Source organism: Oratosquilla oratoria, chromosome 21 (assembly GCF_046742065.1).
Source record: "Oratosquilla oratoria isolate Oo_2021 chromosome 21, ASM4674206v1, whole genome shotgun sequence".
Classification (NCBI taxonomy): domain Eukaryota; kingdom Metazoa; phylum Arthropoda; class Malacostraca; order Stomatopoda; family Squillidae; genus Oratosquilla; species Oratosquilla oratoria.
In genome coordinates, this window is record NC_134797.1 from 19,979,568 (window position 1) to 19,996,255 (window position 16,688).

The 16,688-nt window shown below is 40.2% G+C and overlaps 1 protein-coding gene across 1 annotated transcript in view; it reads right to left on the reverse strand.

The window, feature by feature from the left end:
• Positions 1-16,688, reverse strand: part of LOC143036738 (lysosomal alpha-glucosidase-like) — a 79,536-nt gene that overhangs the window by 42,835 nt on the left and 20,013 nt on the right. Inside the window, exons 6-11 of the mRNA XM_076204425.1 lie at positions 16,016-16,190; positions 11,885-11,975; positions 11,218-11,386; positions 9,739-9,808; positions 4,998-5,102; positions 2,798-2,935 (exon numbers count right to left, since the gene is read on the reverse strand). Of these exons, the coding sequence (XP_076060540.1) occupies positions 2,798-2,935; positions 4,998-5,102; positions 9,739-9,808; positions 11,218-11,386; positions 11,885-11,975; positions 16,016-16,190 (748 nt within the window). The remainder of the gene's footprint in view (positions 1-2,797; positions 2,936-4,997; positions 5,103-9,738; positions 9,809-11,217; positions 11,387-11,884; positions 11,976-16,015; positions 16,191-16,688) is intronic.

Below are 16,688 nucleotides of genomic sequence, written 5' to 3' on the forward strand. Positions count from 1 at the left end.
TGGCAATGTGGGGGTCAATTTATGTTCCCTCAGACATCTTATCCATTACAAAAAATCAATCCTTCCTAAGTAGATGTATAAATGAAAAAATTCAATAAATAAATAAATATACAAGGCCTTCATAACTTTGATATAACCCTGCATCCATATATACATACATACATATACCAAGGCTTTTTCCCCCTTACAAGGGAGGTAGCCAAAAAGGAAAAGGCATAAAATCATTCCCACCCATTCCATCCCTGAATACACTCCACACCCCTCCACCCTCCCTCCCATCTTTGCACTTCCCGAATGATGGGTCATCCCTGCACCTTGTCCACTGCCCTGGGTCAGAAGCAGTGTCACAAGACACAGCACATCCACAGCAAGGCTGCTTCATTAAATCAGCGACCTCCCCCCCTCTCCGTCTCCCCATGCATATAAGGAGAAGACAGGGAGAAATCCCTTCGGGCTGCGTCAAAATTTGCTCACACATACTACCTCAACCCCCATCTCCCCACCAATTCCACCTCATGCATCACAACATCATCCATATACAACCATTCTCCATTCACCCGTCTTCTGTCCTCTCCTGTCCTTCCTCAACAGACATTCCCCTCTTCCCTAAAGCCCCCTTCACCCCATCCATCCACCTCATCCTAGGACGTCCCTTCATGTTCACTCTCTCCACATCTGCCTTCCATACCTCTTTTACTAGTATTTCTTCACTCATTCTTTCCATGTGTCCAAACCATCCTAATACTCTTTCATCAACCCTATCTCCCAACCCCCTTTCCACCCCTGTTCTCCTCCTCACCTCCTCATTTCTCACTCTATCTAGCCTAGTAACCCCCATCATACTTCTCAGACACCTCATCTCAAACATATTCAAACTCCTTCTCTCTTCCTCTCTTATGTTCCATGTTTCTGCCCCATACAGTGCTGTTGGCACAATCACTTCTTCATATAGTCTCCTCTTAGCATTCATTCCCAGATGTCTATTTCTCATTACACTTTTCAATCCACCAAGGCATTTACTCGCTTCTCTCAATCTACATTCTACCTCCACCTTCACTCCACCTTTTCCTGCCACATTTGCACCCAAGTATCTAAAACTATCCACTTCCTCCAGTCGCTCTCCCTTAATGCTCACTTCCAGTCTACTGCCACTTTCACCCCTTGTACATCTCATCACCTTACTTTTACCCACATTTATCTTCAGCTTTCTTCTATCACACACTCTCCCAAACTCTGTCACCATCTTCCTCAATCCCTCCTCCAATCCTGCCACAAGCACAGTGTCATCCACAAACAACAGCTGTCTCACCTCCCACTTTTCTCCATTTTCTTTAACTATCTCCAATCCCTGACCCACTACCCTTACATTTACTTCTCGCACTACCCCATCCATGTATAAGTTGAACAGCCAGGGCGACATAACACATCCTTGACAAAGTCCCACCTTTACCTCGAACCACTCACTCTCTCCATTTCTAATCCTGACACAAGCTCTACTACTCTCATAAAAACTCTTGACAGCTCCTAGAAGCTTTCCTCCTATCCCGTATATCCGCAAAACCTCCCACAGTGCCTTTCTGTCTACCCTGTCGTAAGCCTTTTCCAGGTCCATAAAGGCCCAAAAAACATCCTTCCCCTTTCTCACATATCTGTCTTACCACAAAAATCTGATCTACACAACCTCTACCCATCCTAAATCCACACTGTTACTCACCAATTACTCTCTCTGTTCCTTTCCTAATCTTCTCAATCAAGATCCTCCCATAAGCCTTCCCAACTACACTTAACAAGCTAATCCCTCTGAAACTACTACATTCACACTTGTCCCCTTTTCCCTTGTAAAGTGGAACTATACAGGCACTCCTCCATATATAGAAAAGGCAATAAAACAGATTACAAAGTCCATACTAAAATCTAATGATAAACAGTCCTGCAGGCTACAGAAATTAATATAACTGCAACTAAACTCCTGAAAAAGCCCACCTTGAAGAAAAGATAGAGAAAAATATCTAATAGGAATAATAAATTCAACAGAACAAGAAAAATAACTAATACAACAACTTAACAAGCACATCACAAAATCAATCCAATGCTCCAGGTCTCTCTTGCAGAAGACTCATGGCTCCAAGGTCATTGGCAGCAGCTATCAGACTGGCCTATAAATTATTACAGACATGTGTAGTGGGTGAGTCATCAGACATATACAATGCTGTCAATTATAAACATTAATTGTGGTTTTATTGTCATGCATAATTAATGATTCTTGAATGCTCCACCATTCCATCTGTCTATACATCAAGAACCTCTTCTCCCTCATGTGGGAGGTAGCTGGCCATGTCATGCGCCCACTCCAACCCATTTGAATGCTCAATTACTTCCAGGAATCTTTGTGTAATTACAAGATGCAGCCAACATAACTTACACAAGCTACTGCATGACACTTAGCATGTTTTACATAACCTACTACATGACAGGTGGGAAGGGGGTGCTCATGTGTATATGATCATTTGATGCAGCCCAAAAGGAATTCTCCCTGTCTTCTCTTTTTCTGCTACATTACTTCTGACCCAGGGCAGTGGAAGGGATACGGGGATGACCCGTCATCCATGAGGGGCTAAGATGATTAAGAGGAATGGATGGTGGAAGAGGGTGGAATGAGTGGGAGTAGGTATGTGCCTTTGACATGGCTACCTCCCTTATAAGGGTGACAAAGCTCTTGGTTATAGACAGAAGATTAACAATGGAACATGATTTTCTTTTAATCTAAAAAAATCAGCAACTGCAAAACTCTTCTAACCTTCCCAATGAAAGGGTCTCCAGAAGAATTTTTGACAAATACTCCAAGGGTAACTCCATCATCCCAGGGTGGGTAGGAACCAGCAGTTTCAGCAGCACTAATGCCAGGATCAATGATGGGGACATAGTGCATTCCATTCTGTGAGAAAAACGAAATATAATTAATACAAGTTTAATGTGTTAGAATAAAGAACTGACAGTTCTCAATAAGTTGGGAGAAATAAATATAAAATTTCAAAGCAGATCATTAACCCGTACTTCCACCTGGGAGGTTACTCTCTGGAACAGGTTCAATGTTCATTCATTCTTTCACAACATTCCAATTTCTCCCCATCCTACAGTCCAATAATTTTTTCTGATAAAGAGAGGCATAATAGTATCTGCCTCCTATATATTTCCCTACACCACAGTAAATAGAAAAGAGCAACAAAGAGCACATTTGATCAAACAGAAATAATGGTTCAAACACAATACTAAAAAGAATATAAAGAAATTAGAAAGAATACAAAGAGCAATGACAAAGTTGGCACCGACTCTCTCCAAATTAACATACAAACAAAGATTGTCAAAATTGGAACTACCAACTCTGGAACAAAGAAGAGAAAGAGGAGATCTGCTGACTATTCATAGAATCATGAAAGGAATGGAAATCCTAGATAGGAATGATTTATTAAAATAGGACAATGGAAAAACAAGAGGACACGAAAAGAAACTCAAAAGGATAACTATAGAAGATATCTGAAAACAAATAGCTTCCCACATAGAGTACTGGATACCTGGCATAATTTAGAGAAAGAAACAGTGTGTGCAAACACAATTCAAGATTTTAAGGAAAAACCTGATGCTGAAAGATACAAAGATGGGTCACCATGAGCATAGCTCCCTTCCCGTATAATACAACTAGGTAGATAAAACAGAATGAAAGCTTCCCTCCAGAAATCAACAGTAACACTGCTCATTCCAGACAACCATGAATCAAAAACCACCTTATAGTAAAACTAAATTACCAAACCCTTCCACAAGAAAGCAATTAAAAAAATTGATCTTAACATTTCATATTCACGTAAATTTCACCCCACATATCAAAGGCCTGACAGCAAAAATCAACATGAAAACAAACCTATTAAAAACCATCATTAGCACTTTGGACTATAAAAAGAAATTCTAATAACCACCTATACATAATTCATAAGAACCCCCTTCAACTATGCCTCCACAGCATGGTTCCCAACAATCGGCAAATCAAACGCAAAAAACTTATAAACACTGCAGAATGGAGTATTGAGAATAATTACAGAATGCACCAAATCCATCCCTATGGGACACCTACATACAGAAATAAAACTTCTCCCAACAAAAGATCACAAGAAAATGACAGGACAATTCTAGGCGTGAGCTCTAAACACCCAGCACCCTTCACACTATAATTCACAAGTACCACTGATAGAATAGAATAGGAGGAAAAAAAAAAAAAAAAAAAAAAAAAAAAAAAAAAAAATCGTCCTATTCAAAACCTACTTCCTACACCACACAAAACATCAACACAAAATCACACTCAGATCACTAAACAAGCCCTTTTAAGACAGACTACAAACTCAATACCCCCCCCAGAAAAAAAAAATGATAAGAGGACACACACACTGGTACACCTGCCCTCAACACACCATCCAACATTATGACAGTACTAACACAGAATAGGCCTGGCCACAAATTCAAACTACTGCAGATGCAGCTACCTCACATGGGGACACAGAACACCTCATGTTACAAGTTACCAATGTGTTATACCCTCAATCCTTTTCTATGCCTTTTCGGGAATTGGTCTTTTAGAGGGAGAGGTTTCTAGACTTAATTCCCCATCCCTTTAAGTCATCACTCAAAAGATGTGGGGAATACATGCAATTTTACCTATGGTTTACAGCAGGAAGGAGTTAAGGGGATGAGTGAGATGGGAATTATGGTGGTGCTGCTGCATTATTTCTTCCAGCCACCTTATCTTTTTGAAATATTTCACAGAAGTTAGGGAAAAAATTGGATATGGAAAAATTCTGCCATTTACAAACATCTAGACAGCTTATAATCACTATAGATTTTCTGCCACTGTAGTTTAATATCTATAAAATTACACAAAATAACTCTCCTAAGTACTTAGAAACAAATAAACAGTATCATGACAAACATAAACATTGCAACCATCTAACCTTATGTAACTCTTCTACAAATTCTGGAAGTCCTGCAAACTTATGATGATCAAAAGTGAAATCTTTGGCATCATCCATATAGTCTAAATCATTCCACTGTACATCCTGTGAAAAGAGAAAAACTTTTACCAGAGGACTCTATAATTCACCGGGACAAATTCTATATTTAAAACCTAAAAGGAAATATAATATAATCAAATCACATAACAACATACCAAACACCCATTAGCATATATCTGCCAATCTAAACTGAGCTCTAAAAAGATATACTATCCCTATTCCAAATACTGTCATAAACTCTTCATCCTGTTTCTAAATTCTTATCTTTCATACATACATACATATACATATATATATACATATATATTTATATATATATATATGGATATATATATATATATACATACATACATATACATATATATATACATATACCAAGGGGAAGAGTTTTTATGAGAGTAACAGAGCATGTTAACAGAGCAAGAGGAGAGCAGATGTGAAATGGGGTAAGAGTATGACAGAAAATTTTGAAAGTAATAAAAAAGATGTTTTGGAAAGAAATTAAGAGAGGAAGAGGAGGCGAATCAAGTAGAGAAGAAAAGGTAAAAGGTGCAGATGGAGATATGATAATGGAAGAGAAGGCAGTAAGGGGAAGATGGGCAGAATATTTTAGTGAGTTGCTAAATGTGAAGGAGGATAGGGAAGGAAAGATAGCTGCAGTAGGAAATGCTAAGAAAATGACCATGATGAGTGAGGAAAAATGGAGGAGAAATAAGGAAGGATGAAGTGAAGGCAGTTGTAAAGATGATGAAAGCAGGTAAGGCACCTGGTCTGGATGGATGCCATGCAGAATGTCTAAAAAAAGGAGGTACAGTGATGGTGGACTGGCTGGTGAGATTATTCAATGTTTGCTGGAGAGAGCGTAGAGTGCCGGAGGACTGGAGGAGTGCCTGTATAGTTCCACTTTACAAGGGAAAGGGGTACAAATGTGAATGTAATAGTTTCAGAGGGATTATCTTGTTAAGTGTAGTTGGGAAGGCTTATGGGAGGATCTTGATTGAGAAGATTAGGAGAGTAACAGAGGGAGTAATTGGTGAGGAACAGTATGGATTTAGGACAGGTAGAGGTTGTGCAGATCAGATCTTTGTGGTAAGACAAATATGTGAGAAAGCTATAGGAAAGGGGAAGGATGTTTTTTGGGCTTTTATGGATCTGGAAAAGGCTTATGATAGGGTAGACAGAAAGGCACTGTGGGAGGTTATGCAGATATATGGGATAGGAGGAAAGCTTCTAGGAGCTGTCAAGAGTTTTTATGAGAGTATTAGAGCTTGTGTCAGGATTAGAAATGGAGAGAGTGAGTGGTTTGAGGTAAAGGTGGGGCTTCGTCAGGGATGTGTTATGTAGCCCTGGCTGTTCAACTTATACGTGGATGGGGTAGTGCGAGAGGTAAATGCAATGGTAGTGGGTCAGGGATTGGAGATAGTTAAAGAAAATGGAGAAAAGTGGGAGGTGAGCCAGCTGTTTTTTGCGGACGACACTGCGCTTGTGGCAGGATCGGAGGAGGGATTGAGGAAGTTGGTGACAGAGTTTGGGAGAGTATGTGATAGAAGAAAGCTAAAGGGGGAGGCTACCTCCCTTGTAAGGGGGAAAAGGCCTTGGTATATGTATGTATGTAACAGAGCATGTGTCAGGATTAGATATGGAGAGAGTGAGTGGTTCAAGGTAAAGATGGGACTTCGTCAGGGATGTGTTATGTCGCCCTGGCTATTCAACTTGTACATGGATGGGGTGGTGTGAGAGGTAAATACAAGAGTGGTGGGTCAGGGATTGGAGATAGTTAAAGAAAATGGAGAAAAGTGGGAGGTGAGACAGCTGTTGTTTGCGGATGACACTGCACATGTAGCAGGATCAGAGGAGGGATTGAGGAAGTTTGTGACAGAGTTTGGGAGTGTGAAAAGAAGAAGTTGAAGATAAATGTGGGTAAAAGTAAGGTGATGAGATGTACAAGGGGTGAAAGTGGCAGCAGACTGGAAGTGAGTATTATGGGAGAATGGGGGAAGTAGATAGTTTTAGATACTTGGGTGCGAATGTGGCAGGAAAGGGAGGAGTGGAGTTAAAATATAGATCAAGAGAAGCGAGTAAATGCCTTGGTGGATTAAAAAGTGTAATGAGAAATAGACATTGGGGAATGGATGCTAAGAGGAGATTGTATAAAGGAGTGATTGTACCAACAGCACTGTATAGGGCAGAAACATGGAATATAAGAGAGGAAGAGAGAAGGAGTTTGAATGTATCTGAGATGAGGTGTCTGAGAAGTATGATAGGGGTTACTAGGCTGAATAGAGTGAGAAATGAGGAGGTGAGGAGGAGAACGGGGGTGGAAAGGGAGTTGGGAGATAGGGTGAATGAAAGAGTATTGGGATGGTTTGGACAAATGGAAAGAATGAGTGAAGAAAGACTAGTAAAAGAGGTGTGGAAGGCAGATGTGGAAGGAGTGAACATGAGGGGGCAACCTAGGATGAGATGGATGGATGGGGTAAAAGGGGCTTTGGGGAAGAGGGGAATGTCTGTTGAGGAAGGATGAGAGAGAACAGAAGATAGGGGTGAATGGAGAATGGTTGTATAAAGATGATGTTGTGATGCATGAGGTGGACTGGGTGGGGGATGGGGGATGAGGGAGTATGTGTGCAAAAAATTTGACGCAGCCTAAAGGGATTTCTCCCCATCTTCTCCTTTTTTGCACGAGGGGATGGAGAGGGGGATTGCTGATTTAATGAAGCAGCCTTGCTGTGGATGTGCTGTGTCTTGCAACACTGCTTCTGACCCAGGGCAGTGGACAAGATGCAGGGATGACCCGTCATCCAGGAGGTGCCAAGATAAGAGGGAGGGAAGAGGATGGAGGGGAGTGGAGTGTGATAGGGATGGAATGGGTGGGAGTGGTTTTTATGCCTTTGTTTTTTGGCTACCTCCCTTGTATGGGGAAAAAAGCCTTTGGTATATGTATGTATGTACTCTTACCCCATTTCACATCTGCTCTCCTATTTGCCTCCTTTATCTTATGCTTTACTTCTCTTTTCTTTTCTCTGTACTTCTCATATGACTCTCATCCTATTTTGTAACTAATATGTGAATGCTCGTTTCTTTTCTTCTACAACCTTCTTTACTTCCTCATATCACCATTCACTACCCTTCCTTTTGTTTCCTCCTGTCCCCCTTGTTCCACACACCATCTTTGCACACCTTGTGACTCACTCCTTGAACCATCCCTATTCCTCCTCCACTCCTAGTTCTTCTCTATCCCCCATTCTTCTCTCAGCTTCCACTTGTACTCCTTCTCCTTTTGTTTCTCATTTCAGCCATTTACTCTAAGTACCTCCCTATCTTCTGTCCTTTTCCTCTTTCTCCATCTATCCTCCACTCTCAACTTACCTTCCACCAATATATGATCAGACATTCCCCCACTCTCTCCCCTTAGAACATATTCATCCTTACCTCTTCCTACCATTCTCCTGGTTACCACTATATAGTCCATTAATGCCTTACCTACCACCCTTCCATCCACCATTCTCTCCCATGTATACTTATGCTTGACTTTTTTCATAAACACTGTATTTGCTATCATTAGCTCTCTTTCTAGACACATCTCCACCATCAACACCCCACTATAATTTTTTCCTAGAACTCCACACTTCCCAACCACTCCATCTGTTGATTCTCTTCCTACCCTAGCATTAACCTCTTCACTCCGGGGCACATCGCACGTCTGGCAGCATTAGCTGCCCGACGTGCGATGTTGCGTCATAATAATTGCATTATAAAAAATAAAGTCAGTGCTCAATCGTTCGTTCTCTTTCACCCGTGAATTTTGATAACCATAGAAAATATGATGAAGCCAGTTTAGAGAGAATGGAGGTTACATAGGTATGACTACAATAAATATAATCAAGACGCCGATGTCGGCATCATCGCGTACCCACTTGCTCCTCATGACGCCTACGTAGGCGTCACCGTATGGAAGTGGTTAAGGTCTCCCAATACCATTACATTGACACTTAAATCTATCCAAAAATCCTCCCTTTCCTCTACACTCATCTCACTACCAGGACCATATGCACTTACAAAAACCCACATCTCCCTTCCCAGTTTCACCTTCTTCCACTCCACCACATGCATAGCTATCTCTTCACTTACTAGTATAGCCATCCCTTCTCTCCCTCGTCCTCTCATCACTCCTGAGACCCTCCCATCTACACACTCAAACTTGCCCCTCCCTTTCACTTTAGTTTCACTCAATGCCAATACATCCATCTTTCTTCTCACAAACATACTATCTCTTCCCTTTTACTCTCATCTGTACCACGCCCATGCACATTAAAAGTCCCAAACTTTAGGGGTCTGGTTGGAAACTCCTCTCAAACCCTCTTTTGCCTTTGCTTTTTCGTTTAGGAATGTCCCCTATGGGGCTACAGGGAGAAGGATGCCTAGCCCTATCCACATCCCATTTTTTATTGTCTTTTACAACTGAAGTGGAAATACTTGGTGACAGTATTCTTTTCCCCACCACAGGGTTCAGCAAAATGAAATGCATGAATATTCAGAGAAGTGGTACAGGACAGTAACAAGAGTGGGGGGACAGCATATTGGAGGGATACTCGCAGTATAATAAAGTATCAAGATATAGTTAATGGTATTATGTCTCCAAGAAAATACGAGAGTACTGTATAGAGAATGCAATACTCACAAATGGTATGTCAGCTTCTCTTGTCCTTTTCCAAACTTCCTTTGTCTTTTCCAGAGTTCCATATTCATACCTACAAAAATGTATTAGAAACATTATGTTTAATAAATCTATCTATCTATCTATATACCTCCCTTATAGGGGAGGTAGCCAAGTCAAAGGCACATACCTACTCCCACTCATTCCATTCCCATCTACTGAAGGTTGTTGTGGAGGCAACACTGCATGGTCCTCAGGGACACATTGACCAGAAGTTGAGGGATCTTGTGTTTTAATTCTTTAGCAGAAATGAAATGTTCCCTGTCAACTTGGTGCTCCAGGACCTCCATGGTCCTGGAGCAGAGTCTTATGAACTCCTCCTGGCCTTTTCTTGGAAACTCTGGGTCAGCACTGCCAGTGTTCATGCTTGGTTCATCTCTGCATGGAATGTAGTGGAATGCCAGTGAGGCTTGAAATTACTTTGTTGTACTTTTCTCACTTTGCCAGTTGATTCAGGTGTGCATTTGTTACATCTGGTAATGAAATTGTGGAATACTCCCACCAAACTGTTAAGAAAATGTGATGTGATGTATTTACCTAGTTGTATTATACAGGAAGAGAGCTATGCTCGTAGTGACCTGTCTTTCTATCTTTCAGCATCTAGTGTGTTCTTAAATTCTTGTACAGTTTTTCCACACACTGTTGCCTCATCTAATTTGTTCCAGATATCTACCACACTGTGTGGGAAACTATTCTTTTTCAGATCTCTTCTATAACTATCCTTTTTGAGTTTCTTTTCATGACCTCTTATCCCACTTAATAAATCATCTCTGTCGATGGCCAGTGATGTGATATGGTTGCAGACAGGATTAAAGAAAAGAAAAAGCTACTGATTTTCTAAAATAAATAAATAAATAAATAAATAAATCAAATAAATGAATAAAAACATGTGCAGCATACTAACTACTCAAACATACACAAGAAAGTACCACCAGTACTGCACTAAACATCCGCAACACAAAAATATATTCACATCCAGATCACAAAATAAGCTCTTCCAGCCAGACCACCAAACTTGTTACTTTACCCACCCACCCCAGCTACATCAGACACACCAAACAGTCCTTCCTAAGCAAGAATGACATAAGTGTTCACAACACCATCCAGCACTGAGACAGTACTGCACAGAATAGGGCTGACCAGAGCCAAAGTGCCCCCAACCATCACACAGAGAACACTGAGCAACTCATCTTACACTACCCAACACTAACTACTACACATCATTTCTTCCTTTAGTGACTTGTGGGCCTAATTAGTAGCTGTTGTTGGTTAACTGGTATTCTACCAGAGAGACCTGGGGCAACAGATTGAGTGATATGGCAGTTAACTGTACATCTTTTAACATAATCATTGGAATTCTCTACTAAGCATCTGAAACCTACTATGCAATCTAAAATCAAGCACTTACAGATTCATACACTGTAAAGAAATAAGCTGGAATACCTGCATTGATGATAGCCCAAACTCCAGTATGGTGGTAAGAATGGACGTCCAATTACATCAGTATATTGCCTGATGACATCACCAGGTGTAGGCCCAAGGAAAATATACAAGTCTAAGATCCCTCCAGTAACATGAAATGTCAATGCAGGAGATGGTTGCAATACAACATCTGTACAGAATATGGGTAATACAAATCATAAAACACTTCCTTCATGTGTAGAAATTAAGTGTTCAATAAGTAACTTTGTGCAATATTTTACTTTCAATCACTAAAATAACCTCAGAAATTATCAAATAAAATCATCCAAATAATATGAAAAAAGTCATATCTTCCATGACCTATAAAATATTCTTAAAGGCAGGAGCACAAGAGTAAAAAAAAAATAAATAAATAAATAAAAAATTATGATAATAATCTGCTGCTCCTTACAATAATACAGTACACCCACATGCCATAGCACATTGTCTAGATTTAGCTGAAATAAATACCACATATTTTTACTAGGCTGAAGGGTGGATTCCACCCTGAAAGTTGGCTTGATCAATCAAGATCCTATTTAAGCTAAGGTGTGCCCATGAGGTGAATAAAATTGTGTAACAATCCCACAACAATACATCAGTGAACTACACAAACAATTGGGAGATGAATAAATTCACTTCTACTAACCTAAAGCATTACTGTTAAGAAGGAAGACACCATGAGCATTGCCATCAGGTTCTAGAGCCATGTAGAAAGGATGACTGCCATACAGATTGGGCTGGAACATATTTGACAATCTAATCAGAGTAGGACTAATGTTAAACAAGTCATATATGCAGGTAAATACATATGTGCATGTTTTCTCTTGCTTATAAAGGAGGTGACCAAGCCAAAGCATACACATACTTCAAACCCATGAAATCTCTTCATTGACTCTCCCATCACTTCATCATAAAAGATCATCCCTGTCCCCCCATCATATGAGGAGAGACTGGCTAAGTTGAAGTTACCAACTTTGTAACGAAGAAGAGAGAGAGGCAACGTACAGACCATCTATAGCAGTGTTTCTCAACCAAACCAGGGTTCTGCAGAACCCTAAGGTTCTGCAAAAGGTTATTGTAATAATGTAATATAGACATCATCCTATCTAACCTATTATTATGATGAAAATAAAATAAAGATATGGTATATGTGCTTTTTTGTGTGCAGGGGTTCCTAGAGATATGCAATTTATTTTAAAGGTTATGCAAGGTAAAAGGTTGAGAAATGCTGATCTATAGAATCATGAAAGGCACGGAAATACTTGACAGATAGGATTTACTAAATTGGGACAAAAGAAACACAAAAGGACATGGAAAGAAACTCAAAAAGGATAGTTAGAGAAAAGATCTGAAGAAAAATAGTTTTCCACACAGTGGTGGACACTTGTAACAAACTGGATGAAACAATAGTGTGTGCAAAAACCATACATGAATTTAAGAGCAAACTAGACACTGCAAGATAAAAAGGTGGGACACCAAGAGCATAGCTCCCCTTCCTATAAGATACAACTAGGTAAATAAATACACTGCTTGGGTCAAAAGTAATGCAGCGAGACATTGCACCTCCACAGCAGGGCCTGACAGCAGGATCTGGTCCCCCATGCTTCATTATACAGCAACCCCCTGCTCATCCACCCAAAAAGCTTATAGAACTGACAAGAACAACCACACACTGAACTACCACAGCAACATTATACAAACCTGATATTAGAACCAGAGTCAGACAGAAGGAACACCATGACAGGATATGTTTCCCTAAAGAATGAAACAGATTGCCAGGAAATTTTGTCAGAAATATTTTCTTCTACAATTTGCTAGTAAACAAAGTGACAATAGGGTCCTTGTGGGAGACATTAATTACAAAGCAGTCACTTGAGAGGAATATGAAGCATATTGTAATAAAGATTCCTGAGGACAGAGTAAAAGACCTTTTTCTCTTTATAAGGGATTATTCTTAAGGCATAAAGTGATTTCTTTAAGCTACACGAAAAGGGACAAGAAAAAAAAAATGATACTACTCTTGACAACTCATGACAAAGAAATGAGTGACATCAATGTCTACAGAAGTGATGATTTTTCAGAGGGAGTTGGGTGATAGGGTTGATGAAAGAGTATTGGGATGGTTTGGATACATGAAAAGAATGAGTGAAGAAAGATTAGTAAAAGAGGTGTGGAGAAGACAGAGGTGGAAGGAGTGAACATGAGGGGGTGACCAAGGATGAGATGGATGGGGTAAAAGGGGCATTAGAAAGAGGGGAATGTCTGTTGAGGAAGGATCGGAGATGACAGAAAATAGAGGTGAATGGAGAATAGTTGTGTATTTACCTAGTTGTATCTTGCAGAAGGAGAGATATGCTCACAGTGACCCACTGTTGTATCTTTCCACATCCAGTTTTTTCTTAAAGTCATGCATAAGGGGGAGTGGGTGGAGGATGGGGGGTGATGGAGTATGAGTGAAAAATGAATTGACACAGCCCGAAGGGATTTCTCCCCGTCTTCTCCATTTCTGCACGAGGGGACAGTGTGTGTGTGTGTGTGTGTGAGGGGGGGGCAATTTAATGAAGTGACCTTGCTGTGGATGTGCTGTATCTTGTGACACTGCTTCTGACCCAGGGCAGTGGACAAGATGCAGGGATGACCTGTCATCCAGGAGGTGCCAAGATAAGAGGGAGGGAGGGGGGTGGATGGGAGTGGAGTATAAGAGGGAGGGAGGGGGTGGATGGGAGCGGAGTATGTGGAGATGGATGGGAGTGGAGTATATGGAGATGGAATGGTTGAGAGTGGATTTTATACCTTTGTTTTTTGGCTACCTCCCTTGTCATGGGAAAAAAACCTTTGGTATAAGTATGTATGTATGCATTTCACCCACTGAGTTCACATGGGGAAACAGTGCGACACTGATTCTGATCCAGGGCAGTGGACAAGGTACAGGGATGACCCATCATCCAGGAGGTGCCAAGATAAGAGGGAGGGTGGAGGGGAGTGGAATGTATTCAGGGATGGAATGGGTGGGAATGATTTTATGCCTTTTTCTTTTTGGCTACCTCCCTTGTAAGGGCAAGAAAGCCTTGGTATATGTATGTATGTATTCTTAAAAAGCATAAAATTATGATTACAAAAGATGTACAGAAGGATGGGAAAATATAAAAAAAAAATATATATATAAAAAAAATGCACACCTACATTGGAATGTACAGCTCACTGGGTCCAAAATTGAAGATTTGAGAAACCTAAATGCTAACATAGTCCAGGAAGAGACCAAATCTAGTACACATTAGTGGGATTATCCCCCAAGATTTGAGGACTTATCAAAGATATTCTGAGTTTACTTTCAATTGCAATCCAAGTTATGAACAAGGTAATCTTACCTCTTGGAACTAAGTTCATGGAATCCACTATATATGTTTGTTATTACTATTTCTCCTTCAAAACACATCAGTAACATCTCTCTATCATTGTTCCTTCCTGTCAAAGCCCTCCAATACTCCAGCTGTAGGTTGGCTATACAATCAAGGAAACCAAGCAGAGGCTTCACCTTTACTCAGGTTGGTTCTTCTGTATACTTTGACTTGATGTCATAATGTCTCAATCATGTTCTACCAACATCTCTGGCCCCACATTTCAAAGTACACTTCCTGGCTAACAAGGCATAATGGAAGGCTTTGCTCCTTGATGAGCTGCTTGAGGACCACAGCTGTCACACTGCACACACATGTGGTAGCCATGGATGAAGCTGTGATCATCCTGATCATCACAGTGACCAAGTACCCGAAGGTGGGGATGAGAATGGTCTCATAACCTGTCATCAGGAGATAGCCAGCTCAACCAAAAAGACAGATACCCCATAGACTAGCCCGGAAAGACATCTCAATTAAGTCAGCCAATAAAGTTGAGCACTACCTCTAGGTTCTACTGCTGGAAAAAGACAAATGCATTCTGCACAACTCAAAGCAGAAGTTTCTGCTAGTGAAACAGCCAATTGCCAAATACTTCTGCACACTTGCATCATTTGTGTACTTGGAATGTCTCTTTTAGCATTAAAATAAAATTTTCAAAGAAAAACAGTTACAAATGCTGCCAAAACAAAGAGATGCTCATGTTCCTCCACCATTGTTATGGTTGGAAGTCCTCCCAATGAACACCAGATGATAGTGTGGAGGTGTCATTGTTAAGAGCAAGTTGAGCATTGCCAATGAGTGTAGTGGCAACATTTACTAGTTGCTGATGGCTATATTGTCTGGTCAATTTCATGATTGATGGTTGAAAACTAAGCACCAAGAAAAAAAAAGCATGTAATGTATTATGAGCCATGTGAAAGCACCAATACTGTAGTCACCTAACTGCAAGTAAATACAGTACTTTTCATGAAAGTGGCAGTTGCCAACAAGACTGACGAGTTAAACACCATATGAGGATGGAGCCTTTATTTGTACGACGTTTCGCTGTAATAAGCGAAACGTCGTACAAATAAAGGCTCCATCCTCATATGGTGTTTAACTCATCAGTCAAATACAGTACTATTGTATAGGTCAGTTTGTGAGCTGTCGTTTTCAACTTCTTTTACCAATAAATAAAGAGCAAATTTTTTTTATATTGTTATACATTTGTTAGTTTGAACAAAAACTGTCAACTTTTACCTATACTATTCAGTATCTTGACTACTGAGAAATTACTACAACAACAACAACCAACATCCAGTGACCCCACAGTAACTACCAACATACATAATAACAGAAGGTACAAAAACTATCTAGAAATACAAAAATTCTATTCTTACCCCTTCTTCAGGAATATGATCAAGATTCCATAAAATATGTCTCTTCCAATACATATCCAAAAGCAATCCATTTAGGTGTTCCCCAAGGCCATATATGAAGTCTGATGATAAGAAGCTAGACAGTTGTAAGAACTGGTCTGCAAAGACAAGAGGGGCAGCTTCTTGAGTGTCGAATCTGGTAAGAAGAAAACAACAGGGTTACATACAGTTGGCTAATTACAATGAAGGGGTAAACAGGCATGTACCAAGACAAAAGCGAGAGAGAGAGTACATTAAATGTTGGTTCAACAAAAGATGCAGTGAGGCAAAAGACAGAAGGGACAAAGCTTGGAAAAGGTGGAGAAAAGACAAAAAACAAAGCAAATGGCAAATTTATATAAACTATAGAAATGAGTATGTTAATGTGAGAAGAGAGGAGAAAAGGAACCATGAGAAGGATATTATAGATAAATGCAAAGATCAGCCCAAGCTATTCTACCGGTATGTAAATGGTAAACTTAAAACCAAACAGCAACTAGTGAAACTACGCCAAGGAAATATAGAATACACAGAAGAATTAGAGATGGCCGAAATCATGAACAACCACTTTAAATCTGTCTTCACCAGAGAGAAAATACAAAATTGGGACGTAGATAATAACAAACATTCTCCCCACATGAGTGAATTTAGAACA